At 46.2% G+C, this 27,919-nt stretch overlaps 1 protein-coding gene across 3 annotated transcripts in view; it reads right to left on the bottom strand.

Moving 5' to 3' along the window:
* The window catches only part of STX8 (syntaxin 8), a 241,304-nt gene that overhangs the window by 151,864 nt on the left and 61,521 nt on the right, over nucleotides 1-27,919 (bottom strand). For all 3 annotated transcript variants that reach the window (XM_032617110.1, XM_032617111.1, XM_032617112.1), the window contains exon 6: nucleotides 25,591-25,683. In XM_032617110.1, coding sequence (XP_032473001.1) covers nucleotides 25,591-25,683 — 93 coding nt within the window. The remainder of the gene's footprint in view (nucleotides 1-25,590; nucleotides 25,684-27,919) is intronic.

Raw genomic sequence — 27,919 nt, 5'->3', positions numbered from 1 at the left:
TGGACCGGGAAGATCCCACATGCCACAGAGCACCTAAGCCCATGCGCCACAACTACTGAGCCTGCGCTCTAGAGCCCACGAGCCAAAACTACTGAGCTTGCGTGCCACAACTACTGAAGCCCGTGCACTCTAGGACCCGCGTGATACAACTACTGAGACTGCGTGCTGCAACTACTGAAGCCTGTGCGCCTAGAGCCTGTGCTCCGCAACAAGAGAAGCCCGCACACCGCAATGAAGACCCAACGCAGCCAAAAATAAATAAATAAACTTTTTTAATTAAAAAAAAATAAAATCCACTCGGGAACTCTCAAATCACTAAGGTTCCCAGCAGGGTGGGCTGGACCTCATTTCTAGGGCCCAATGTGGCTAGAAATGGGGGTGGGGATCCAAAAGGTTAATTTCCTAAGCCCTGAAAATCACTGATACTGGTTCATCGTGTAGGTTCATCCAATGTGCTGTAAAACTCAGGGAAAACCAAGAAAATCAGCTTAGCTGCCACAGCAATAGTAAAAAAAAAAAAACGTTGACTCCGTGGAGAAAATATCAACACTATTAACACTGACGATGCTCTAGTGGTCATACAGACTGTGAAAAATATACATGTTCAGATCTGAATCAGAGAGGAAGATGGACACTACATAGAACCTTCAAACAGCACTTTATAACTCCTATTATTCTCCTTAGAAGATACTGTAATTCTCTGTTCCCAATGCTGCCTTTGCCACTAGAGTGTAAATTCCTTGGAGGGGAGGTGGGTAAGAAGGGCAGAAGGACATATTCCAATGTATCTGTGTACCCAGCACTTAGCACAGTGCGACTAGTGGATGTTGGATAAATGTTTGTTGCGTCAATAAATAAAACGTGCCATGAGTCTCTTGCTCTCCTGAAAAGACTTACTGTTAAGATCCGCCAGTTCCAACCAAGAGGGATGACGGGAGTGTGAATTGCAACTGAAGAAGAATGGGTTGGCTGAAAGACACTGCTCTAATATGGTTTTTGGTGACAAAACCGCTGATGTCAAAGATGCAATGGAGAAGCTTGAATAAGACTGTTTCATGAAATTAAAAAGACTACATTTCTAAATATTTTTCCAAGTTATTTCAAATATATATAATAAATTTAATATCATAAGTAGAGAATTGATTATTTCAACTAGAGCCCTAAAATATATATTCCAAGCTGGGCAAGAAATTTGGTAGGAAGGTGGGGTCTTCCTTTTTGGAAATACAGGAATTATCTTATATTCAGGGATACAAGCATAGATAAATGAGAGTCAAAGCTCTGGGGGACACCGGAGAAGGCATGGCAAGGAAAATATTTTGACCTGTTGGTAGGGGGAAAAAAAGCACAAACGAAAAGAACACAATGTAGTAAGGAATTAAAATAGTAGTTGAAGAAAAAATAGGACGATTTTGACTATGGTATCATGAAGGGAAGGATAGGGAGGAGGAACCCAACATGGACAGGAATACAGACACTCCAGTAACACAATGTACTCTGCAGACGCCACGTGACAACACTGTTCACAAAGTGGGACAACTACACACACAGCCTTTTATCCAAGACGCTCTTAAAATTATTCACAAAACTTCACAGCCCGCAACGAGAAGGGAAAGTCTATGACCACTAGGTCCAATTATGGTTCTGACCATTTCTCATATGAAAAACTGTAGAGTCCTCTGTGGGACACTGCTCCATCCCCCATCTGGGATTTAGGGGTACAGTTCACTATCCCCAGCACAGCCTCCTCACTGCCCTAACAATACAGCGGTGGTCCACACAGAATCCAGATCCTGGGAAGGACTGTCACGACCAAGGATGTTAAGTATTGAATATATTAACCAAGCAACCTTTAGAGGAGGTCCTTGCTAGACAGGCAGGGCTGGGCTCCATGATACGAGAAGTACTGTTTTCCCGTGGATGAGATTTATCTGCCATAGAAAACCAGTTCCCTGGTGAAGGGGGGATGAGGAAGCACATGTACTTGGTGGGGGGTGGGGGTGGGGATGAAGCGAGTGCAGAGGGTTGTGGGTCTCAGGATGGTCTTGGGAGCAGCAATGACAAACACTAATTTGAAACCCAGAAGTGGTGGAGAAAAGGCTGGGAAACCAACCGAAATAGCATTTGATCTTTGGCCTCTCTGATCTTAAACTGAGCTGAGCCCCCAGCTGAGTTCACTGGGGCCACTAAACAGCTGTCCAACGATAACCGCTTTCATAGTTGTCAGCAACATTTGGTTAGAGCCAAGGACTGGGGCTGTTCCCACTCTGTGGAGATGGAAAGAGAGCCTATGTTTCCCTTCATTTTTACCTCTGCTGGAGCTATCCTAAATTAGGAAGTCATCTGGATTTGTAAAAATAATCACTTCTTGGCATGTTCACAGAGCCTGTTGAAATGTTATTTCGGAAACGAGGATTTGGATGCCCGGAGGTCACAGGAGGAAATGAGTCTGGCAGTTTGAAAGTGCACCTGCTGAAGTTCCAGGCCCTCTCAGTATTCAAATAATTCATCCATCCTTCCAAACATCTTTTGTGTCTTTTATTTAAAAAAAAAAAAAAAAGTTCTAAGTTATTACACTTAGTATGAATCAGAAGAGAGCCCTGCTTTTCTTTAGATGTGGATTCTGGGGGTTTTCTCCAACATTTTTTCACAATGCAACAAATGCTCACTTAGAGTCTACCTTATACACAGTATTCTGTGAAACATGTGTCAATCAGGACAGCTTAGGCTGCAAGAGGCAGAAAGTCCTACTCAGACTGGATTAAACACAGAAACTTGTCTCACGTGATGAGAAATTCAGGAGTACCTCCAGGGGCAGCTGATTAGAGGTTCAGAGAAGTCATTAAGGAACCAGGTTCCTTCCATCTCTGTGTGAGTCTCCTATCTCTGCTGTACCAAGTTACCACAGACTTAGTGGCTTAAAACAACACATTATCTTACAGACCCAGAGGTCAGAAGTCTGACCTGGGTCTCGCTGGGTTTAAAATCAGTGTGTCCGCAGGGCTGCGTTCGTTTCTATAGGTTCTGGGGAAGAGCCCATTTCCCAGCTTGGCCAGCTTCTGGAGGTGCCTGCAGCACTCCTTGGTTCGTGGCCCCTTCCATCTCCAACTCCAGCAATGGCTGGTGGAGTCCTGTCACACCACACAACTCTGACACTGGCTCCCTTGTCTCCTCTTCCACTTTTAAGGACCCTGGTAATTACACTGGGCCCATCCAGATGGTCCAAAATAATCTTCTCATCTCAGGGCCCATAGCCTTAGTCACATCTCCAAGTCCCCCTTTTCTGTGTAAAAGTAACATAGTCTTAGGTTCCAGGGACCAGGACATCATCTTTGGGGCCATTACTCGGCCTGCCACAATCTCTGCTCCTCCAGCCTCAGCGAGGGCTTTGGCCTCCAGCCGGTTCCTCTCAGAGTCACAGAATGGTAATTAGAGCAGTTCCAAGTATCACACGCAGACGGTACCTTCCAGAGGAAGGAAAGAGTGAGCCACCTCTTTCTTAGAAGGGAGAGAAAACCTTTGCCAGAGGCCCTAGAAGTGCTTCTCCTTCATGTTTAACTGAGACGGGTCACTGGCCCATTATCAATCCAATTTTTGACAAGGGGAATGGGTTCACGGTAATCAGCACAGATTGATAATCTGGGATGGCTGTCAGAGTCAGCCATCACATTCGCTACAGTATAGCAAATACCTAGAAGGGAATATCATCACTGTGTACAGACACTTATAACTAAAGGTCCAGCCCTGAGCTAGATGTTTTACGCGTCACCTAGCTTAATCTCCCATCAACCCTGTGAGGTAGGCGTTAACTCATTCTTACCAAGAAAACCAAGGCTCAGTTTGAATTTTACTATTTATTCTAACCATAGATATTTCTGTTTATACTATTTTATATAGATGTAGATGTAGATTTGCTGTCTATGAAGGACAGGAGAGTTGAGTTGAAATCTGTGTTTCTACTTTGATGCTATGACAGTGTCGTCCAAAGTAACCATGACTTTAAGAAGTTCACCCTATGGCTTGCTAGAAACCAGACTCCAAGTCCTAACTTCGAGTCCGTTGTCAGACAACGGACTGAGTCCGTTGTCTCAGTCCGATGCGGTATGAGCGTGCCTTAGAGACTGCTTAGAGAATGAAGACGATGGCATATGAGGACGAGAAGTTCAGCTAAGCACCAGGAGTCTGAATTCTATAGGTCTATCAGTCAAAGTCCAATCAGGAGACAGAAACCATACCAGTTATTTTAACAGAGAGAATTTAATACAGAGAACTGTTAACACGATAGAAACTTGTGAAATAGGTACCTGAAAGGGTAAAAGCACAACCCTAAGGTATCACGGAAGCAGTATCGGTAGCAAAAGGAATAAGTTAAGATTATTAAAATTAGGAGCCTAGAGGCGGGCTCCATGGAAATGAAACTCAAAGTTCTGCGGAGGAGGTGCCACTCAGCTGGTGCAAGTGTCTGGAGGGCACCCGAAGAGGCTGATCCTGTGACTGCTGGAAAACCGCCAACTGCATTCAGCTGCTGCTTCAGGAAGGCACTGCTGCTGCTACCAGGGTGAAGAGGCATAGCTGGTGTGATGCGACAGACAGGAAGTAAATGGACGGTGCCTGTCCCTTTTTGTCCTCCAACCTTGCAGCATCCTTCTAGCACTTCCTGCTGGCACAGCTTAACAGGAAGCCAGCTGGCAAGGCAGAATGTGCTCGCAGAGTGCCAGCTCCGGCGTCACAAAGGAGAGCCCAGGATGGTGTGTTTGGAGATAGTTATCACATGTGCTCCACAGCTTTCTTAAATCTGATGCTTAAAACTCAGCAGCTACGAGAGGCAATTATCAAAGAGTAGAAAATCATTTTCTAAAGCAATGATCCTATAAATAGAATCCTATAAATAGAATGGTGTGCTGAGGGATTTAAACTAGGATCTGCACTTCTGATCTTTCAATGATGGCATGCAATTATTTTAGGAACGTAGCTACGACACAAGGCAAATGTTTACACCTCTACGTCCACTGCTCGGCGTGATCTTAAAGCAAGTCTCAAACTTAGCTGCATGCCTTAACACAAAGTAGGTCGTATTTTTCCTCTAGATTTACAAAGCAGCACAAGAAGGAAAGAAAAGTACTTAAATATGAAGTTAAACCATGATCTCTGGCCTCCAGTACTGCCTCAGTACAACACTGAGATTCCTGGACGGCTCTATGTGCCGAAAAATCAATCTCAAGTGCGTGTCTTGAGCGAAGAGTGTCAGCAGTGGGCGCATAATAAATGTTCAAAACAAGCTCGGTGGCCGGACACCGGAACCAGCAACGGAGCCTAAGTGCCTCTGATGCCAATCTCAGCCTCTTAAACACACACGCTGGGTCACGCCTCTGAGCCGTACAGGTTTTAATGTATTCTCCACCACGATGCTCTTCAGAACTAGTCTTCTCCCCTAAGTCATCCAATTTTCTGTCCTTTCTCACCAAAAACACTTCCTCGGTGAAAGGCAGAGGCTTATTTCTCCAGGTTGTTTTTCTTTTTTAAACTGTAGAAATGTCAGGCGTGTTATTTTCAGAGTGATTTAAACAGCGCTGGTGTTCTAACGGAACAGCAAGAACAGAGATGCTCAAATATTAATCATCCTCCCCGGCTGTCCGCCGGGAGTCGCTGAAAATGGCAACGTAACGCTGTCTTCTGGCTTCGAATCTCCGTTACTGCCCGTGCGGCTCGCAAACACTCCCTCCCTTTCCAGAACATATGGAACGATCTCGGCAAAGAATTTGCCTCAGTGAACCCTGACTGTCCAATCAAAACCAGAAGGCTCCAAGTTCAATGACTAATATTGGGAATGAATTGTGCGTGGTGAAAAGGAAATTCTGTGCGCTGGAGAAATTTATACCCTGAGAGCAGCCGTATCACAGGTGTGCAGGATCACCTGGAGAAACTGAACTTTCAAGAAGGCAAGTTCAAACATTTCTTCAGGCCGCACGCCTGTCATCACCAAGGATGAAAAACGGAGCGGCCCGCGGAGGTATCAGCGCTGCCGGGGCAACAAGGGCTGCCCTTGACTGAGGGCTTCCAGGGCTTAGCTTGGGGCCATCGCTGGGCTAAGCCCCGCTGATGCAGGATCCTATTTAGTTTAATCCCACAGCCCATAAGGTAGGTGTTATCATCCCTTCTCTACATATGGCGGACGAAGCTTGGAAAGATTAAGAAAATTGTTCTTGGTGCCGTAGCTAGAGGGGGGGCTCCCCCTCCAATTCCAAAGCCTTTGTTCTTAACCACTGTACCCTTCAATATTCTTTCCCCCTTCCTCATGCCCTGATGTTTGTAGAAAAGGGGAGGGGAGGAAAACTAGATGCAAGAAATATTAAAACCTGGACAGATAAAGGTTGTACAAAATGGTCTGGGAAAATATGTGGGGAGCACCTATTTCTAAAGAATGGACGAAATACATTAATCACCTTGGGCAATAAATTAAGTACTATTTCCAAGATGAAAGACATGTTGGCCGCTGAGAAGTTCTAACAGTGACCTTTCAACAGAGAGCGTGGAAACAAGCATTGCAGAGACATTTGCTAGCTCTTCAAATTCTAGGTAAAACAATGAAAACTCAAAAGGGGTATTACAGACTTCTAGTCGGTTTCATCCTAAAAAGCCACTGGGGATTAAAGCCCCAGCTCGTTTCCAACAACAAAGTGACACCGGCCTGTGTGCAGTACGCCCTCATCCCCTCTTCCTCTTCCTGAGGGGTAACGGGGACAGCAATCAGGGTGGCCTGGCGGCTCCACGCGAACCCACAGAAACTCAGTTCAACCAGCCTTCACTGACCACCTATGAAGCCTGAGGCATCGTAATGACGACTGTGACGAACAGCTGTTGAGCGCTTGCTATGTGCGAGGCAGTGTGCCCAGCATGTGTTTTATCCCATTTAATCCTCACAGAAACCCTGCGGGGTGGGCACTATTATTTCCCTGCTTTAAAAACCAGATGACTGAGGCGCAGAGAGGAGTTAGGTCATTTGCCCAAGTCTCTGGCCTAATCACTAAGGCTACACTGCAGGCTCTGCGGGGTGAAAGAGCCCCACCCTTCCAGATGTGACCATAATGGAAAGATAAAGATACACGTTCCACTCCCTCTTGCTTCCCTGAAACGCAGGACACCCCTCCCCGGAGCAGGGGGAAGCCGGGGTGCTGACCCCACTCTCCAGAGGGGCTCAGGGCGTGGGAAGGCTCCAGGAAGCCACTCCAGGTCTTGGAGCCCAGGGGTCACCTGCCCTGACCCTCCCAGCTGTCCCGGTCACGTCAGGGCCTTTCATCCAACACGGTCGTTACTGCCCCCTCGCGCTTTTAACCAACGTTCATTCAGAATGGAGCTTGAGTTGATGTGAGATACAGAAAAAACACTTCTTGAGAAGGAGTTATTACTTTGTTCTATTTTAAAAGGCAGGTCCCCGGCATCTCCACCAAAACAAAAACAAAAACAAGCCCCATAAAAGATAGAGAGAGCATACGCACTAATTCCCAAGGAAAACCATCTTATTTCCCACGGAACTGAGAGAGCTGAGTTCTTTAAGTGGTTTCTCCCTCCAATTAAAAATCTGCCCATTTCATCTTTCCCTTAATTAATTAGTTAATAGTAAGAATGACCCACGAAGTGTGAGATTTTTAAAAGAATAAAACTATAAAGTCTGCGACTGGTTTTCTTTTTTTTTTTAAGTAAAAGAGGTATGATGCTGAAGGTGCAGTTAACAGGACATTGGTGCTCATAAAACAAAGCAAATCATCATTTCTACTGGGTTTGAGTTTATTACTTCCCAAGTTCTTGAAGAGAACCCTTTATATCTGCTGACAGATTCCAGTTATTTCTGAACAAGCTATAACTGAACAACAGTTTTTAAAGACAGAAGGCCCTAAAATATACAGCTCCCATAGTGACACACATTTAACTACAAAAGGTGAAAAGACACAATGTTCCATACTTTTATCTTAAGTACGAACAAAGCCATGGTTAGCAATAGGGTAGAAGCAATATACTGGTTGAATTCCAAAGACTTATAAACATCATTTGAAAATGCTAGGTACGGGTCAGTCATCTCCAGAGACTTGCATTCTAGTTAACACACATCCCCATCTGACCCGTTGATTTCTTTTTCTATAGACCTAACAATTTTCAAAGACTTAAAACTGATCCAATGTGTGGTGGACCCAACAGAGATGTACCACACCTTGGTCCTCCTTCAAGGAAGGACTTGGTGCCCCAGCTACTGGGAGTGCTTTCAGCAAGTGGCCTTTGGCCATCAGCCTCCTTAGGGATTGTCTCAAGGGCACGGAGCTGTCTTGCCCAAGGACATGCTCCTCCCAGGGCAGTCCACGTCCAATGACTGATCAAGATGGGGGTCTAAAGGCCCAGTCACGTGAATTCAACATGGGCCAACTCTCACAGGCCATTTAGGCTCCAAAGCTTCCCATGGTGTTGGCTGAGGCTGTCTTCAAAAACTCAGCTTCTCCCTCCACCCATCCGGCTTCTGTGGCCTCCCTCCCTCCCACAGATGCTGACCCCCCGGGAGCTCCCTAATATACATCCTGCATAGTAAACTCCCTCCTGAGGCTGCCCAGTATCCAGCCTGTGACTCGATACCTCTATGGATAAGAAGAAGATATCCAACTTTCAAGGTAAGTGACACAAGAAAAGAAGCTGGGAAAAAAGCTTTCATAATTACCTTGGTACTTTCCCTCCTCTATGTGACCTACACTCCAGAGGCCTTTAAAACTCAGCCTAGAAAAAGACTAAGCAGCTCTGCCTGGGTTGGTCTTTGCATTACTGCAGTCAGACAAGAAGCACAACAGAACTCTGGGCGAGATAAGCTGAGGTACCTGGTCGGCCCACAAACTCCCCTGAGTGGTACTGCCACGTGGTACATAATACACTGTGAACTCCCAGACCATCAGACGTATTCCTATTCACATCCGAGTCTAAGCCCACACGTCTTTCTCTCTTGTACACAGACATGCACGCACACACTCACACACACACACACGCTCCATGTCTCTCTTCCTTCATGTGGAAAACTGAGGCCTAACTATAGTGGTGGCAGGTTACATGTACATAAGTGAAACACACATACAATCACCTCATCAATTTACATCCCAAACCACCACCTCAAGCCCAATCTCTCCATGAGCCCAGCTGAAACATCCCTCACAATCACAACTACTTACTACTCCCCAGACTCTCTGCCCACTTCCCGCAAGTACAAGAGGAAGTTTTTAAATTATTTTTTAAAACAAAGAAAAACAAAAATGGCTACTCTTATGCTCTTTGATTGGATGATGAAAGAAAGCAGTCAATGAGTATTCAGCTCACTCCCACCTCTAAGACCCGCCAAGCTTAGGATGAGGTCAGTAGCACAAATCCCACGAGTCAGGAGTGAATCCAGAAACAGAAGGGCCTCAAATGATCCTACCCGAACGACCCCCAGGGTACAGAAACACACTGGGGTCTCCTTAAGTTCACTTATTGGTGGGTACACAACACTTAACGCTGAAACACACTTCAAAGGCTGGTTAATTCTTCAGTACACAATAGAAAGTTTTTTTAAGTTGTGTTTATGGATTTCAAACTAACCAAAGTGGCTGACAGAGCTACTTTGCCTTTGATGTCAACCCCGTTCCTAAACTACCGTTAAAATAGTTAAAACTACTGTAACCATAAAAAAAAAAATAGAAGGTCTTTATCACTGCATTCAGAGGATGTTTCCTCTAAAATTCCTCTCCTGGCGGGTCTGTCCAGAAGGAAGGAGAACACTGCGTTCCTCCCCCAAAATACACGGTCCAGACCGGGCTACGTTCGTGCTCCAGCTCCTTTAAAGATTCTGAACCATCTAAAAGCACCGCCCTGCAACCTCAGTTCCTTTCCTGCGGTCTCCCCCAGCCTAAGCACTTGGTTCTAATCAGACCACTTCCTTCCTGCTGCTTTGGTTTTTATTACCCAAGTGCTTCAATCCTTTTCACCACCCCAGATGCTAAACAACTTCCACTTTGAAAAGCACATTCTCTGCGACCCCTAAAGACAGGCCAAGCTCAGCAGGTCTTCCATATCAGAGCCGGTCTCACACATTCTAGGTGAAACTGAGGCGCAAGGATGGGCCCCCGGCAGCTTCCACCTCCTTCCTGTACCCCCTTCCCCTCTGAAGAGCACACGTCTACCCATCTCAGAAATCAAGCATCGTCACCCTGCCACAGATCATCCAATCAAAGAGAAGTGCGGTGATACGATAAACAAACCACATTGGGTGGAGGCCTCTGTGCGGAGAACAGTTAACATGCCAGGCTCGACCGCTTTTCTTAGGAAAGGCCTGCTTACAAAATTGGCTGGCGTTTGGGAACTCAGATTTGGGGAGGGTTCCCACCGTTAACTGACAAGTGTGGTCACTAGTCCTAAACTGTATAAACAGTCTGGTTTATGCTGAATGCCTGCTTTCCTTCTGGAATCGGGGAACGTACCAACTCTCTCAAAAAAAAAAAAACAAAACCCTGGGCCCCCCCACTTCCTCATGAGCTTTCCTGGTTGGCAACACTTTACAGGTGCTGTCACAACTGGGGGACGCAGGCGCATCCTGTGTGCCTCCACCTGCTGGAAGAGGCCCGCGGGAAGCTTGTGCCTGGTTTCCCCTGGACTTCGCCCCTTGTGGCTTTTCTCCGATTTTGCTTTGTACTCTTTTCACTGTAATCAACTGTAATAACCATGAGTATAACTAGAGTCGATTCTTGTTCACGGTAGTTCTGTTCTACAAAGTCACCATGAACGCTGAATTCACGAATACGGAACCACTGTCCCTCAAGGAAACGTGTACGCGTGCGTATATATTCTATATAGCTATAACGCAGATTGCATCTTAAACCCTGAAAACAACTCATCCTGGTAGACTCTGTTTTATTTTTCAAAAGAGAAAATGAAACCGATAACCAACAAGGACCTACTGTATAGCACAGGGAACTATAATCATTATCGTGTAATAAGCTATAAGGGAAGGGAACCTGAGTAACTGAATCACCGTGCTGAACACCTGAAACACAACATCGTAAGTCAACTGCACTTCAGTTTTAAAGAAAGAGAGAAAATGAGGTTCCGAAGTGTCAAGTGACTTGCCTGAGGCTGCCCCACTAACAGGAGCCACAGTTGGGATTCACACCCCATCCAACTGGCCCCAGAGCCGCAGTCTCCACCCTTTGGCCACCTCTGCATGCGAGCAGAAATAAAAAGGCACAGCGTCCCCTGGTTTGACCTTGGCTGGGAATGTGTTCATCAGGTAACCCCAAATTCTCACCTCTTTACACATGTCCGTGAATAACTGCAAAGCACTGCAAGTACTGACGAGGCGGGGGTTTACATAAATGTTAGCGAGCGGCCAACGATCTGCTGAGTCCTATGAGTCCTAGCAAAGCACCAAACCCGAGGGAGTGGTCTTGGAGGCCCCCCCCACCCCCCCCGCATAACCTCCAAAGGGAGCTCTGGGTTCCCCTTTCCTGCAGAGGCACCAGGGAGCAGAAGTGCATGGTCAATGTGTCGAAGTGGCAGAAGGCAGAGCTCCCCAGTGTGACCTGCTCCTGCATCTGTGACTGCTTTGCTCTTCCCTTTGAGATTCTCCCCGGTCTCTGGTTTTGGCCTTTCTGTCCTCTATTCTCCACTCCAGCTGCTAATGTTGGTCCGACAGCCTCCCCTCTTGGAAATCAACGAGGAACTGTGGTGCAGCCCAGCAGAAGGGAAGCCTGATGAATCACACGGGCCAGCTGTCCTAGGGCCTGAGGATAAATGACATTTCCCCCCACAACTGTTTCCACAGCTTTTCCTTTGGAAAATCCTCGCCCCTCTCTCTCAACAGATGACCTCTCAGCTGACTTCACAGCCAGGTAGAAACCAAGACACTGGCCTAGAAGAAAGGGGTAAGGAGGCACTAGACCAGAGAGAGGTCAACAAAATAAGTCCTTGTGACCCAAAGTGGGCCCAGCCCAGTTCACCAGAGTTAAAGCTAGCAGCGAAGCCAGGCGACAAACATCATGCATGTGTCTGAGTATCTTTTTTGCAGAGCCAGCAAATTCAAAGAATCTGGGTTCCTCACGTGGCCAAAGGTTTAATCAATCACACCTATTTAACGAAGTCTCTGCCTATATAACGAAGCAGCGATAAACATTCCTGAGCAATGAGGTTTGCAGAGCTTCTGGACTGGTGAACACATGGACGTGCTGGGAGAGGGATGTGCCTGGAGAGGGCAGGGATGCTCTGTGGGCATCCCCACCCACACCCCTCTGTCCCTCTTTCATTGGCTTTCCCGAGTTGCATCCTCCATAACAAAATGGAAATTGTAAGTAAACATTTTCCTGAGTTCTGTGAGTCAGTCTAGCAAATTATGGAATCCTGAAGGGGGGAGCAGGGTGTGGGAACCCTGTATTTGCAGCCAATGGGGCAGAAGTGGTTAGGGATCCTCAGGACTTGTGAAAGTGAGGGCAGTCCTATGGAGCCCCTACACCTGTGGAGTCTGAGTCTGACATTAACTCCACATAAACAGTGTCAAAATGGAATTATTGGACACCCAGCTGGTGTTGGACAATTATTGTTGGAACGACATACTTGCTCTCACTGGTGTTCTCTCTCTCTCTCCCTGCCGCCCCTCAACTAGCCCCATTACTATAAACTAGCCCCCTTCCTAGAGATGAATAATGAATGTTCTGAGAAAGAGCTGATCTTACATTCACCAAGTATTTAATACCATAAGTGCATGGAAAATAATCACCTTCCTTCCATATCTCTAATTGTCTTATCTTTAGTCAAATCCATCTATAAACATATCAGATGATAACTTATAGGTATCACTCCAATCACAGATGCCCTAGAAAACAACTTTCACAGACTATATTAAAAACTTGTTTAATTGAAGCTTCCAGAACACTAGCTGTTTCAGGAAAACGATTTCTATAGATACTGAGACCTTGTTTAAAAAAAAAAAAAAATATATATATATATATATATATAAATAAAAGAGACTTTGAGCTCAGGACAGCAGAGCAAGCACGCATGGCTTCCTTCCCAAGAGCACAATGAAATGCCAGTAAAAATATTTTTTGAAAGAATAAATCCATTCCATGGTGGCCCTGAAAACACGAAGGAGTGCTATCAGTGAATAAGTCATTTGAAAGGCTTTCTTTCAAAAAAGAAGACAGTTGGGACTGTATTGACAAATCAAAACTGGAGGGAAAAAAAAAAAGCAACTTGAAATACACATTCAGGGCTACAGATAGGAGCTCTTTCTTCCTGATAGAACTCTGGAGAAGCTCTGAGCTTGGAGTCAATGGCTATTGGGAGCCAAAGAATGGCCTACAGAGAGATGGCTGTGAGGCAGGAGCCGGGGCATCTGAGGGGAGAGCTGTCTAGAGAACAGCTGAGCCAGGTGGCCCTGGCCCTTGCCCCTATCCTGTGGGGACTGGAGTTTGCAGTACTGGATTCCAGCTGCAGCCCCCAGGACAGCTCTCTCTAGAGAGGAGGGTTTGCCTAAGGAGCACCCGTGGTGTTGGTGTCCAGGCTAGCAAATGAGTCAAAGAGGAGCCTCTAGGATAGACACGGAGGTGAAAAAATATAAGACATAAAAAGACGTCACCCTGAGGTTAAAGTTCCCTTTCGCTTAGTGATTTGGGGGTAAGGGTTATATAGAAAAAGGTCCTGAATCTGCTGTGTCCTCTTCTACCCTAAGCACACACCCTAAAGGGAAAGCTGCCTGCTGGTATACCCTGCCTGCCCATACAGAACACATTCAAGAGAGAAGATCTGGGGGTAAATAAACCGCTGAAATACCAACAAAGCCTACATCAGCTACCTACACTCATCTCATCAATGTGATCCTGGACTCATGGACCTGCCTTAACAAAGTACCAAGACTGTAGGGGGCTTCAACAACAGACATGTATTTTCTCACAATCCTAGAGCCTAGAAGTATGAGATCAAGGTGTCAGCAGAACTGGTTTCTCATGAGGCCTCTCTCCTTGACCGGCAGATGGCCATCCTCTCCCTGTGCCCTCACGTGGTCTTCCCTCCATGTGTGTCTGTGTCCTAATTTCCTCCTCTTATAAGGACACCAGTCATAGGATTAGGGCCCAACCTAATGACCTCATTTTAACTTAATCACCTGTTTAAAGACCCTATTTCCAAATACAACCACATTCTGAGGTTCTGGGAATTGGGACTTCAACCTGTGAATTTTGAAGGGACATAATTCGCCCTATAGCAGCATGAGGAAGCCTGAGATGAACAAACCAAAACGTACCCGGAGGACACAGAAACACTGCAAAGAGCAGAAGGAAAATGTAAAGTTCTGATTAGTACCACTCAAAGGTTTAAAAGACTTTACAACCTTAAAAACATACTTCTGGGCTTCCCTGGTGGCGCAGCGGTTGAGAGTCCACCTGCCGATGTGGGGGGGGGGGCGCAGGTTCGTGCCCCGGTCCGGGAGGATCTCACGTGTCGTGGAGCGGCTGGGCCCGTGAGCCATGGCCGCTGAGCCTGCGCGTCCGGGGCCTGTGCTCCGCCACGGGAGGGGCCACGAAAAACAAAAAAAACCCAACATACTTCTGTGGGGGAAAAGCAATTGTAAGCGTTAAAGCATAAGCTTTAATGGTGTTTAAAAGTATACTTCTCAAAATTAAAAAAAAATCTGTTAGAAGAGCTGAGTCATAGAATAGATACAATAACAGAAATCAGTAAAACATTGGTAACTCTAAATAAAAACACTGACCATAGGAAAAAAAAAGAGAGCTTCAGTTTAAAATATTATAGAGGAAGACTTTGAAGCAAAGTTAAGAATTCTACACTTGGCTGATTCAGAGATATTTATTTTCTGTAGACTTTGTTAAAAATATGTAAAAAGTCTACATGGTAAAAATATAAGAGTGGCTGTGGCCCAAGGTGGGTGGCCTCGCTGAGCATCTCATTCTTGGGTGGAGATAGGGGAAATTCGTTTTCCCATAAAATGGTCATTTCTCAGCTCCTGGCTTTGTATGGAGCCCGCTTTCAGGCCCTCAGAACGCACAGGGACCACAGCCCCGGCTCCCATCTCTGCGTGGGTGTTGAAACGTTAGTCCCTAGTGTGTATATCCGCTCAGTTATCTCTGAGGGCCACGAGGCTTCCATTCCGCTCATGGCTGTGGGTTAATAAAATATCTTCATTTCTGACACCCGGAGAAACTTTCTTGCTTTCAAGCTAAGAAGTATAAATCAATTTTTACAAATGTTTCATCTAACATTTCCATGTGTTTGGGAAAGGGAGGGAGGGGCTCCCCATCAGCTCAGTCTACCATTTTGATCGACAGCCTGTACTGTGAATAAAGAGTTAATAGCAGAAAACACTTTTAGATCCCTTACAATGTGTGAGGCCCAACTCTCGGAGCTTCACACGTGGCCATTCATTTCACCTTCATACAACACTCTAAAATAGGTACTAAAATCCCCATTTTCTAGACAAGGAAGTTAAGGACAGAGAAAGAGGAGGATCCCATGGCTAGTCAGTACCAGAGGCAGTTTGGCGCCCCTGTGACGGTCATTTGTGTCATCCACCCAGTGTGTCCAGTCCTCCCCCCCTGCAACCAGACGCAGGGGTAGGATAACACCTCCTAGTGGTTTTAGCTCTGACCAAGGAGCTCTGACCGAAACTGACTTGTCACTTCTGGGCCAGAGCACTTAACTTCAGGAACAAGAGCCTCTAGAGCTCTCCGACTCTCTGGCACAGTGACCATCAATGTTTGAAATGGTGGCTATTCTATCTATCAGGGATCTTAAGTAACCGTGCCCACCAATGACCCCACAACAGATATATACCGAAACAAAAAAAAAAAAAAAAAAAAAAAACACGTGTTTTCTATTTTAAGCTACTTATACTTGGGGGTTATTTTTCATAAAAGTTAACTTACTTCTGTTAATATGTAATGGCTTATTATTTTTAAAATGAATATTTTTTTTTTTTTTTTTTTTATGCGTTACGCGGGCCTCTCACTGCCGTGGCCTCTCCCGTTGCGGAGGACAGGCTCCGGACGCGCAGGCTCAGCGGCCATGGCTCACGGGCCCAGCCGCTCCGCGGCACGTGGGATCCTCCCAGACCGGGGCACGAACCCGTGTCCCCTGCATCGGCAGGCGGACTCTCAACCACTGCGCCACCAGGGAAGCCCTGAATATTTTTTAAATGTTTTAAATTTCTAATGCAATTAGTGTTGATAGATATAACCGATGTAAACAAAAGCTCTGAGGAGTTCTCAGTGATTGTGAAGAATACAAAGCAGCCCTCGACCACAAAGTCTGGCAATCTCTAGACGAGGTAAACACCAACCAAATAAAAGCCTAGACTGTGATATTACTATCTAGTCAGTAGGCCTAAAGGTCAAAAGCAGTAGAGATAAAGAGAGAGATTTCCATAATGATAAACAGATAAAATCACCAAAATAAGATTAAATAATCCTGTATATATGTACCTAATAACCTTTTCTTGAAATTTATAAGAAATTGACCCAGTTACATGGATAAATTGCTATGTTCACAAACCCTGAAGGCAATTTCATCACACTTCTTTCAGAAACTGACTAGAGGAAGCAGAGGGGTAGTAAGGACACCTAAGCCTGATGTATTAAGTGTATATGAAGCCCCGTCTCCCCAAACTGGTGACTACCCATTCTCCTCAGGCACACAGAGGGGTGACTCGCCACAGCGGTTACTAAGCCTCAGAGGAGATGTTAACAAGTTCAGAAGAACCAGTATCATACAGAACATAATTCTCTGACCCTTATGCAGTTCAATGAGAAAATCAACAATAAAAAGATGGTTTAAGGTAGTCATTCCAGTTACAAGCTAAGTACGTACTAGGGATGTCACATACAACATGATAATTAGCACTGCTATGCACTGTATATGAAAGGTGCTAGGAGAGGAGATCTTAAGGGTTCTCATCACAAGGAAAAGGTATTTTTTTCCCTGCTTCCTTAATGTTGCATCTCTCTGACATGACGGATGTTCACGAAACCTATTGTGGTAATCGTTTCATGATGAACGTAAGTCAAATCATACAGTGCTGTATGCCAATTATATCTCAATAAAAGTGGAAACATATTTTAGAAGATGGTTTAAAAAACATGTTTGGAAATTTAGAAACAATGAGTTAAAAAGCAAAATCAATGGCAATTATGAAATGTAATGGAGTAAATTAAAATAACAGCACTAAATATCAATATCTGTGGAGGGTAAAAGTGGCATTTGAAGGAGGATGTACACAGGCTTTCGTATATTTGAAAAGAAGAAATGGTATTAATTAGCATGGAGCCACAGTGCTGTTCAAAATTACTGTTAACAGGGAGCTCCCTGGCTGTCCAGTGGTTAGGACTCCATGCCCTCACTGCTGAGGGCCCGGGCTTCAATCCATGGTTGCAGAACTAAAATCCCACAAGCCGGGCTTCCCTGTGGCACAGTGGTTGAGAATCCGCCTGCCAAGGCAGGGAACACGGGTTCGAGCCCTGGTCTGGGAAGATCCCACATGCCGTGGAGCAACTAGGCCCGTGAGCCACAACTACTGAGCCTGCGCGTCTGGAGCCTGTGCTCCGCAACAAGAGAGGCCGCGACAATGAGAGGCCCGCGCACCGCGATGAAGAGTGGCCCCCGCTCGCTGCAACTAGAAAAAGCCCACGCACAGAAACGAAGACCCAACACGGCCAAAAATAAATAAATAAATAAATAAAATTAAAATCCCACAAGCCGCATGGTGTGGCGAAAAAAAAAAAAAGAAAAGAAAACGACCGTTAACATAACTGTTTCTTAACTCAGACTGTTGATCGTCCTTCCCAGGAAAATACAAATTCTCCGTAATTTTCAGGGCTTACTAGGTGTTCGCGCTGTGAAGCATCCCAGCCCTGCTCCGAACCCCTCTCTGCAACTTCATCTTGGAACGTCTGCCTCATCACCCACCCTACCAGCGACAAAAGCCTTCTTCGGATTTCTCAAACTTGCAAGGCTCTCCGCGGCCTCACGTGAAAGGTCCTGGCACTACCTGGAATGCTTCACCTGCCCTCTCCGCTTCACTGCCCCACCTTGGCCCAGGTCCTGTAACCTCAGCCACCAACTGAACCCAGACCTCCCTGTCATCCCCTGCCCGGGCAGCCTGGTCTCTGCCTTGACAGCACATCCCACGATGTGAGAAAACACCTTGATCTGGGGGAGTGTTCGTTTCATGTCTGTCTCTCCCAGCTAGACTTAAGAGCAGTAAGGGAAGGGCTCTGGTTTTGAGTTGTAATTGTTGCTTTTCCATATAAAGGGCCATACACACAGCTGGTACTCAGTCAGCATCTGCTGAAGGAATAAACGCCCCACTGCCAACGTACTTACTTCTCCTCCCTAAAAGTGGCTAAACTCTCAGTTTAGATGCATTAACTGCTACGGGACAATGCACACCATAGAGAGAGCTGCATCTCCCTTTTTAAAAGTAAACTATACAGACGAAATTACAGGATCGATACAGTAGAAAACTGAGTGATTTTACATAACGGATGACACCAACCCTATGGATGTTTAGGTCACTGTATAGATAGGTCGAAGGTCACACCTACGCAGTGACTCCCACCTTCCCCTCCAGCCTGCTAACAGTTCTCATCTCCCTGGCTCTCTGGACTCTGGGATCAGTGGTCTTCTCCCACGTTTCTCAACCGTGTTACCCTCCTTTCCATACGCTGCTCCGTTAGAAATGGTCTTTTAAATCTCAGTACATAGACCACGTCCTTGGGGAAGGCTTTCCTAATCCTAAATCCACGTCAGGGTCCTCTGTTCTATGTCGTAATGGTGCCCTGTACGTCTCTAACTGGGCATCTGTGCGCTTAGCTGTCTAACGTCTGCCTCTCCCTCTAGAACAGAGGGCAGAAACCGAGTCTCACCACAGCTGATTGATACGTGGGTTCTAGCACAGAGCTGAGCATATAGTCGGCACTCGGTATTTGCTGAATGAAGAGAATGTACTAATAAGGAAGGAAAAATATTACTCTGGATTTGGGGACAGACCTCACTAGGCTTAATGAGGCCTCTGTTTATTAGGAACAAAAGATTATTTAATCCAGATAAAGGAAAGATACGGAGCCAATGAGTAAAACGTGCACAGCGTGTACAGACGGGCTGCGGCTGCCGCTGTTTCTGCACAGCAGGAGGGTTTACAGTGCCTCCAAGTGACCAGAGGGCAGCAGAGATGCCGCAGGTCGGGGCGCCTGAGTGCAGTTCTTCCCAAAGATGAAGAGATGGCAGGGGGCGGGGGAGGGGAGTGACCGCACAAGCTCCTCTCCATCCTAAGAGTCTCTGAAACTAAGGAACTCACAGATCTCTTTATGAATGAAATGCAGGCTTGAGAAGCCACTCCACGAATCCCAGAAGCCGAATGAAATCTCAGTACAGGAAATCTGAACCCAGATCAGCACAGCCACTTGGAGAAAACCGTTCCCCACCAGACAGGTATGTGTCTATATCCCAAAGTTGGGGGCGGGGCGGGCCGCGGTCAGGCCCGCTCGTCAGTTCATAAAAGCCTGCTTGGTCCGTAAAGTGCCTGATGGCACAGAGACATGCGCTCCAAGTCCTAGGCTCAGCTCTCCTGGGACAGAGCTCTGGGCGGTGGGATCGGGGTGTGGCCCTGCTCACTTACCACTTGCCAAGCAGTACCACAAACTCCCTGGACCTCAAACCACTGTACATTTCCTTTAAAGGAAAGCAGTTTCTGTCTGTCTTCCTTCCTCCAGAGGGCAAGCATATTGGAATATCTGGGGGTGCAGCATCAGACGACATCATCCCCGCCACAGCCACCATCTGACACACCGGCAGAGCTGGGAGGCATTGTTTCAGCACATCTTCTGATCCCCGAGCTCGGCCAGTATGTGATCTCACCATCAGGAAGGCCAAGTGGAGAAGGTGCCTGTGTTACATCACAGAGCACTGAACCAGGACAAGGCCCAAAATGAAGTACTCTACAGCGCCCTTGGCTTGAACAAGTCGTCTTCTTACAGCGGAGCTTCCCGACTATCGGCATTTCAAGTGCCCCCCCCCTTCATAACTTTCTGCCATGCTCACGTTTCACCCGCACCATTTTCGCTCAATGTTTTTCTTATCAACTCACTACCATTTTCCTGCTCACACAAGTTAACTAAGGAGATTCTGCAGTGCTGTGAAATCAGATTTCAAATGCTAGTCACTTTTATTTCTACCACACCTTATATTTTAATAGTTGCATATTTTAAGTTTAAACTGCTTCTCTCTGGGCTACCTCAAATCAGCTGGCCTGCTGGACTCCGGGAAATTCTGACACCAGATATTCCACAAAGATTCTTTCGCCCAAATGCCCACACATTTCACCAGTATAAGACTAAAGTCTGCAATTAAATTCTGTTATTAAAGTGCTACGCAGTTTGAGAGGTTGACTGGGGCCCCAGAACTGCCAACTTCCTTCTGTGAAGCCGGCTTCAAAGAAAGCTCCTCAAGAGGAGTCCCATGAAGGAGTCAATACATGTTTTCTAGCATAAGAGGGGTTAACCTGAGTTCACCGACATAACCTGAGTTCACCGACAACTGACAAAAAGACAATGATTACCTACGTTAGTTTCCTGTGGCTGTTCTAACAAATGATTACACACTTAGTGGCTTGAAACAATATACAATGGCTCGCTTATAGTTCTGGAGATCAGAAGTCCAAAATCAGTTTCACTCAACTGAAATCAAGGTGTCCCTCCAGATGCTCTAGGGGAGGGTTCATTTCCTGGCCTTTTCTAGCTTCTAGAGCTGTCTTCCCTGCATCCCTGCCTCTATCTTTGAAGCCAGTATCACAGCACCTTGCTTCAGTCATCACATGGCTGCGCTTCCATGTCAAAGCTCTCTCTCGGCCTCTTTCTTTTTGGGGCCACGCCTGGCGGCATGTGGGGACCAGGGATTGAACCCACGGCCCCTGCAGTGGAAATGCAGTCTTAACCACTGGACTGCCAGGGAAGTCCCTTGGCCTCCCCCTTTGAGAAGGACACCTGTGATTACATTTAGGCCCTAACCACATAATCCAGGATAAGCTCTCTGTCTCAAGATCCTCAATGGATTAACACGCCTGCCAAGTCCCTTGTGTCATAAAAGGAAACAGATTCCAGAGATCAGGATGTGGGTATCTTTGGGGGCTATTACTCAGCCTGCCACATTGTCTTCAACATGAAAATGCAGCTAGGAGCTCTAACAGACCCTTACAATGGTAATTCACTGATGTGTACATGAAATCTTTGATCATTTTGTCTAGCTCTTTCAAAGGACACCCTGGTCTCCTCAGTCCCAGTACTTATGCTGTCGGTAGAGATGAGTGGCCTTCCTTGTCACCGCGGATTCTTCCAGAAAGCAAGGAAAGGTTTAAAGATTGACAGAGAAACGTCGAAAGGACTGGCCGAATTTGGGATATTTGAACATCAAAAAGAATGAGGAGGACCAGCACACACTGGCTGAGGTTAGTGACGCAGCCTGTTCCCGGGGCTGTCTCCTCCCTCGGAACCGGCCCGCCGTGGCTCCTCTCGGTGCTGGCTTCACAGCTTGGCCAACGCCCAAATCGGGTCTCAGAAAGACCTACACTTCAGTCAAGTCAGTCCCATTCATCTTCTTGTTTTAGTGTTCCTTTCCAAAGGCCCCGTCCCCTTGAGCAGGAACTTTAAGGGGTTTTTCAGTAAAACTGTACCACAGCTGCACTTCGGAACAGCATCTGGGCAGTCAGCCTGACACGAACCCTTCGCCCCCAGCCACCCGTACGGTTCACTGTGAACCGTGGTCCCACGGGGCAATCTCCCTGGCTCGGCCCTCCACCCACCCCTCTCTCCTGCATCCCCCCACCTTCAGCAGCTGCCAAGCCCCCAAATCCACTAGACCTGCAGGTCTCCTATCACCCGCCTTTTCGCTGAACTGCCAATCCTCTTCCTCATTAGGCTTGGTCACTGGCATGGGAACAGGGTAATTACTGGTGTGGGCCAGGCCCTTTTCAACTCTCTATGAGAAGATTCCTACAGTGATGATAATTCAACCCTTCGGCTTTGTGGTTACGCTCTCAGTACCATGTACTGTATTTTGTTAGTAAGGTCTGGATACTTGATTCCAAAAATGGCCTGGCTGGCCAGTATCTTAGCCTATTGTTTCTCTCCTTTAGTGAAAACCAAAAGAATAATTCAGTAGGTCAATAAACCAAGTAGAGATATTTACAACCAGAAGTGGAAACCTTCTCCCGGGTCCCAGACGCCTCATTACGCACCCGGGTCACAATAAAAATCCAGATGGGGCTGCAAGCCTGTTCTCAACACCTCTAGACATAACAACCTTCTTGACTTTGACAAAAGAATAAAGGCTGATCACAGTCCTAGCAGGAATATCATTTTATCCTCAGAGAGTCTCTCTGTTCCTATGAACGAAAATGGCTGACTCTGCCCTATTTCTGAGGAGCAAATGTGCACAACAGAAAACCACCAGCATAGCTGCAATCTCAGTGGGAGGCCACCACAGAGAAAACCCAGCTAATTTTGGCAACTCATGGAAAAATACCTCATGTTTGTCTATGTACACATATGTGCATCCGGGTCTGGAACGGAGATGACGGCCGGGGAGGCACGGAGGAAGAGGTGGAAAGGATGGGGGTAAAACGTGTGATGGGAAGAGAGAGTCTCCGTGACTAGGATGGCAGATGTGTACTATATAACCAGGCGAAGGGTCTGTGCATGGGTGGGCTTTCCATCTGTCATGTGAGCATACGAGAGGCAAGGGAACAGTACCGTACTAAATACATTCTCAGCATATTCAACAGGGGCACTGGTTCCCAAACCTGGCAGCCTACTGAAATCATCTGGGGAGCTTTAAAGAAGTACTGATGCTTGGGCAGAACAGCGCCCCCCAGCCCCCACCCCAGAGACATCTACATCCCGGAACCTGAGAATGTTAGGTTGCACGGCCAAGGGGCATTAGGTTGCAGATGGATTAAGGTTGCTAAATCAGTTGACCTTAAATAGGAACACTATTCTGGATTATCCGGGTGAGCCGGACATAATCACAAAGGTCCTTAAAACAGGAAGAGGGAGACAGAAGCTAGAAGTCAGAGTGATGCCATGCGAGAAGGACTCAATCCACCGTTGCTGGCTTTGAAGGTGGAGAAGGGGGCCACAAGCCAAGGAATGCAGGCAGCCTCTAGACACTGGAAAAGGCAAGGAAATTAATTCTCCCCCACAGCCTCCAGAAAGGGATGCAGCCCTTCCAACAGCTGGTTTTAGCCCAGTGAGACCCATAGCCGACTTCAGAGCTCCAGAACTACGAGGAGGGGGTTGCACTGCCTGAAGCCGCTAAGTTTGTGGTAATGCGTTACAGCAACGACAGAAAACCAGCTCAGGTATGGCCTGGGCTTTGGAGGCTGAGAAGGTCCTCAGGTGATTCTAATACGCAGCAAAGTACGGTGCTTACTGAACAAGATAAGGACGTGCCAGTGTGATTGCAGTGTGATTGCTTATGCCAGAAAATGCACGGAGACCTCATCCGGGAAGTCAGCAAGTCACCTCACCAAATAGGCACCATCCATCCTTGACCATGGACCACGGTTACTAGACATGGCTTACCTGAGCACATCACAGGATGGACGTGCTCTACCAGTGTGTGGCTAGCGTCCTTTCTAGACTGACCCACTCAACAGGCTAAATTTCCTTGCGATAAAGAACAATTATACCTCTGACAGGCAGATTTCCTACAGAGCTAATTTTCTTATGAATACTGTCTTTCAAGGAAGGAACTGGCCAATAACTGAGTTAGATGCAAGTACATGAATTAGTACATTCACGTCAGCACCATCAGGAAAGGACTGAATTGTCCTCCTCTCTGTCCTTAAACCATTAAGAACCTCTATTAGGATGGTAAAGCTAGAGGGTTTCTCCATTTGTTTCGGTGATTTATTTATGACAGATGGCAGATGGATAGAATTAACTTTTTATTCATTTATGACAGATGAATGGAATAGTACTGTGGCAACAGATGAACTCAGCCTTTGTAGAGATGAAGAAAAGTGGGACTTGTGTAACCGGACAGGTGCAGCCCCGCTTTGGAGCGAACGCGTGCCCGCTCCCAGGGCTCCAATGCTCGCCCATACAGGGTAACCTTTCTTGAAAGCCGTTCCACCGTAAGTCTCCATGATACTATGACCACAAGCTGAAACCTTTTACTTTTTACTTTTCTCTCCCCATTTTGTCTTCCTTAGAGAGGAAGCTAGTGTGAAATTTCATTTCTATCGCTTACAACTTAGGTGACTTTACGGGGTCCCTCAGCCACTCTGGGCTTCACCTCTGACAAACAGCAATAACATCACCTTCACAGTGCTATGCGCTGATTAAATGAAACGGCACAGATTAAAGGGCTTAGCACCTAGCAGGGGCCTTCGATAAACGCTTGCCTCGCTGAAACTCAACTATTCTTCTGCTCCCACCCAGCACCTCGCTGCTGAAGCTGCTCACATCTCTTCCCTTTGGTCCTGTCCTCTCGCCGAGCTCTAGTACCTTATCTCCCACTGCCCACTCGACGCTGTGACTCAGATTCCTCACTGGCATCTCCCGTTGGACGGGTCCAAACCGGACTTAGGACCTCCACTCACAAACCAGCGACCCCCCTCTCCCCCATTCCCCTGACAGGGTCCATGCGATAAAAGCACCATCAGTCCCCTGCCTCCATCCGCTCTTTTCCACTCCTACTGCTGCATCTTCCATTCATGCCCCTGCACCCTCAACCGCATACCTCAAGCACAAGAGCCTTCTGGGTTGGCTCCTGACTAAAAGCGCTGTCTCTCCCAAGCCATCCTGCTTGTGGGTTTGCAAACTAATCTTTCTCCAGCCAGGTTTGTCACATCAAGCCCTGAATTAAAAAATCTTCAAGTATTTTTTTTGCCCTGCAGCCTGGTATTTATGACAGAAGAGGAGCCAACGCCCCCCACCCCCACCCCGATGTGTAGAGGACAACTCAGTGTGCCCTGCCTCCGCACTGGTGTACGACGCACTGAGCCACTTCACCCCGTGACCACATAAGGAGAGCCCACAGGATAAACAGATCACAAAACAAAGCATGTTTAAAAGCAGCTACAGAAAACTGGACATCTTTTAACCGAATTTCTTTTCCTAGTGTTTAGTAACTACAATCTAAATGTGCCACAAACCACCCTCAATTGCATTAAACCATCGATGTAAAAATCCACTGTTGGGCTCCCCCGGTGGCGCAGTGGTTGAGAGTCCGCCTGCCGATGCAGGGGACACGGGTTCGTGCCCCGGTCTGGAAAGATCCCACATGCCGCGGAGCGGCTGGGCCCGTGAGCCATGGCCGCTGAGCCTGCGCGTCCGGAGCCTGTGCTCCGCAACGGGAGGGGCCACAACAGTGAGAGGCCCGCGTACCGCAAAAAAAAAAAAAAAAAAAATCCACTGTTGTTCAACTACTTCAGGTGTTTTGTAATATTAAAATCATTCAACAGTTAGACAAAAGGCTTCAGCATTTATATTAAATGGCAAATCTGGTCAATTTCAGACGTGTTCTTACCATTGTGTTCGTTCAGTTCATTCCCAATTTCCTGCCCCATTTGTTTCTGGCGACTTATGATGGAGGAAAGGGCATCAAGGCCTGCGTCCTGTTCTGAAAGAAAAAGCGAGACAATTAACTCACCAAAAACCAAAGGAAAACAATTTAAAGTCTAGAAATAGACACAATTCAATATATGATCAAAGTAACATTTGAAATCAGTCAGAAAAAGAGAAAATAGTTAACATTATTGGAACAAAATTAAAAAGTTAAACACTTATAACCCTCAGACCTTAAACTAAAATGATTTCCAGATGAATTACATTTTAAACATTACAAATGAATATAAGATTTGACTATATAACCGGTTAAACATTCTGATACTTGATACATAAAGAGCATGTACAAATCAATAAGACAATCTTCCAATTTTTTAAATGGGCGAAGGATATAGATAGGAAACGCCCAAAAGAATAAAAAAGGAAAAAGCTCTGACATCGCTAATTTTTTAAAAATATCAACAAAAAACAATACTGAGGTGTTTTTTTCCTGACTTATCAGATTTGTAAGCATCAAGAAGAATGCTAACACCAAGGGTTAAGTAAAGTGTGAAGAAGCTCTAAGTGCTAAATCACAGGAGAATAGTTAGCACATCTTTCTGGAGAGCAAATCGTGCCTACCTCTTGATCAATTCTATGTCTAGGAAATGTGTGCAACAAAACATCTGGATGGCACGCCATGACGTATATACAAGGATACTCCTTGAAACACTGCTTCCTTTGCCGCTTTTCAATTTATCGTCTCTCAGCTCCAGGTTCACCCTTTTTTGACTGCTCTGTGAAAATGGATCTGGGTCCTTTAAATAATTTTTCCTTTGCCAGCTTTGGCGGTGGAGGAGACTGCAGAGATACTGCAGGGGAAACGGGTTTTGCTTCCTGGCTCCAGTGCTCTCCTGACAGACTCCTGCCATGCTGGCAGCTCCTTTGGTGTGAAGTGGCCAGCAGCACACCAAGGCCAGCAACGTCTCCCAACACACCCCCTCCTTGGGCAGTTTTGGAATAGAGTGCCTCCAGTTAGACGCCTCCCTGTGCACCGTATTCCCTAGTACCCTAAGGACCGATCTCCAGGCAGTGCCGCCAGCTCGGCACCACAGCGACTTCTCTGAAATCCAGTGAACCCCAGCTGTGCCCTCTTCTACCTGATCTGCACCTCAACCCTGGGGGTACTGCTGTGGGCGCTCTGTCTCCACAGGGGAGTGACTACACCTTCTACCTGCTATTTCTGTCTCTTTACTTCCTGCTGGCTAACCCCTCATTACTCTAACCCCGTTATAGTTAGTAATTCCGTACACTACATTTTCCATGTTCAAATTTCTTTCTCCTGATTGGACCCAGATGGATACACTTATAATAGTGAAAAATTAGAAACAACCTAATGCCCAAACACAGGGATTTGTTTAAAAACAGAGTATAGGGACTTCCCTGGCAGTCCAGTGGTTAGGACTCCGTGCTTCCACTGCCGGGGGGCCTGGGTTCAATCATTGATCGGGGAACTAATATCCCACTAAGCCATGCAGTGAGGCCAAAACAAACAAGCAAACACAGAGTACAGCCGTAGAGTGAAACACTATATGGCCGTGAAAAGTGATACTGTACAGGTATATTTTGATTTCAAAAGAAGTTCATGATGTTATTGGGTTTTTAAAAAAAGCAGAATACAAAACAATGTATAGTAAAATAGCATTTTTGCTTTTAAAAAATGTGTTACCTTTCTAAATTTTTGAAAATTTAAAGAGAAAAGAACTCAAGTTACTCAAGATCATTAAAAAAAATTTTTTTTTAAACTCTAGACAGTCCCAATCTCTTTATAAATACTTTTTCCCTTTGCTTGCAGGTGCATAGGAAAGAACATTCCAAGGCTGAGTCTAACAACTCTTTCCACCAAGCACTCTGCTGGGTGAGGGTAACATGCCATTCGTGGCTCCACTTGTTGATGGGTTTTTTTTTTTTCTAAATGTCTGTTTCACATGAAGGGCTATCTACAAAAGCAGAAATCATAAAGGTCTTCTTGCCCCGGATCACATTAACATCTCCTTATATAGTTTTTCCTGGTCTTTTTATGGAATTAAGCCATTACACAACTTGTTAATTCATCTGGAATTTATTTAAACTAATGGTGTGCGGTAAGGACCCCTTAGTAACGATTTTTGACACTACATGCTCTTTTAACTGTACAAATGACCTGCTGTCTCTAGGGATCATTCCAAGGGACCATTTTATAGCAAAATCGCTTTATAATGAGGTCCTTTTGGTCTTCAGTAACAACCTCTTGGATGGCCTCCAAGAAAAAT

The sequence above is a fragment of the Phocoena sinus genome, chromosome 20, assembly GCF_008692025.1.
Source record: "Phocoena sinus isolate mPhoSin1 chromosome 20, mPhoSin1.pri, whole genome shotgun sequence".
NCBI lineage: Eukaryota > Metazoa > Chordata > Mammalia > Artiodactyla > Phocoenidae > Phocoena > Phocoena sinus.
This window is presented reverse-complemented; position numbering and strand designations above follow the sequence as displayed.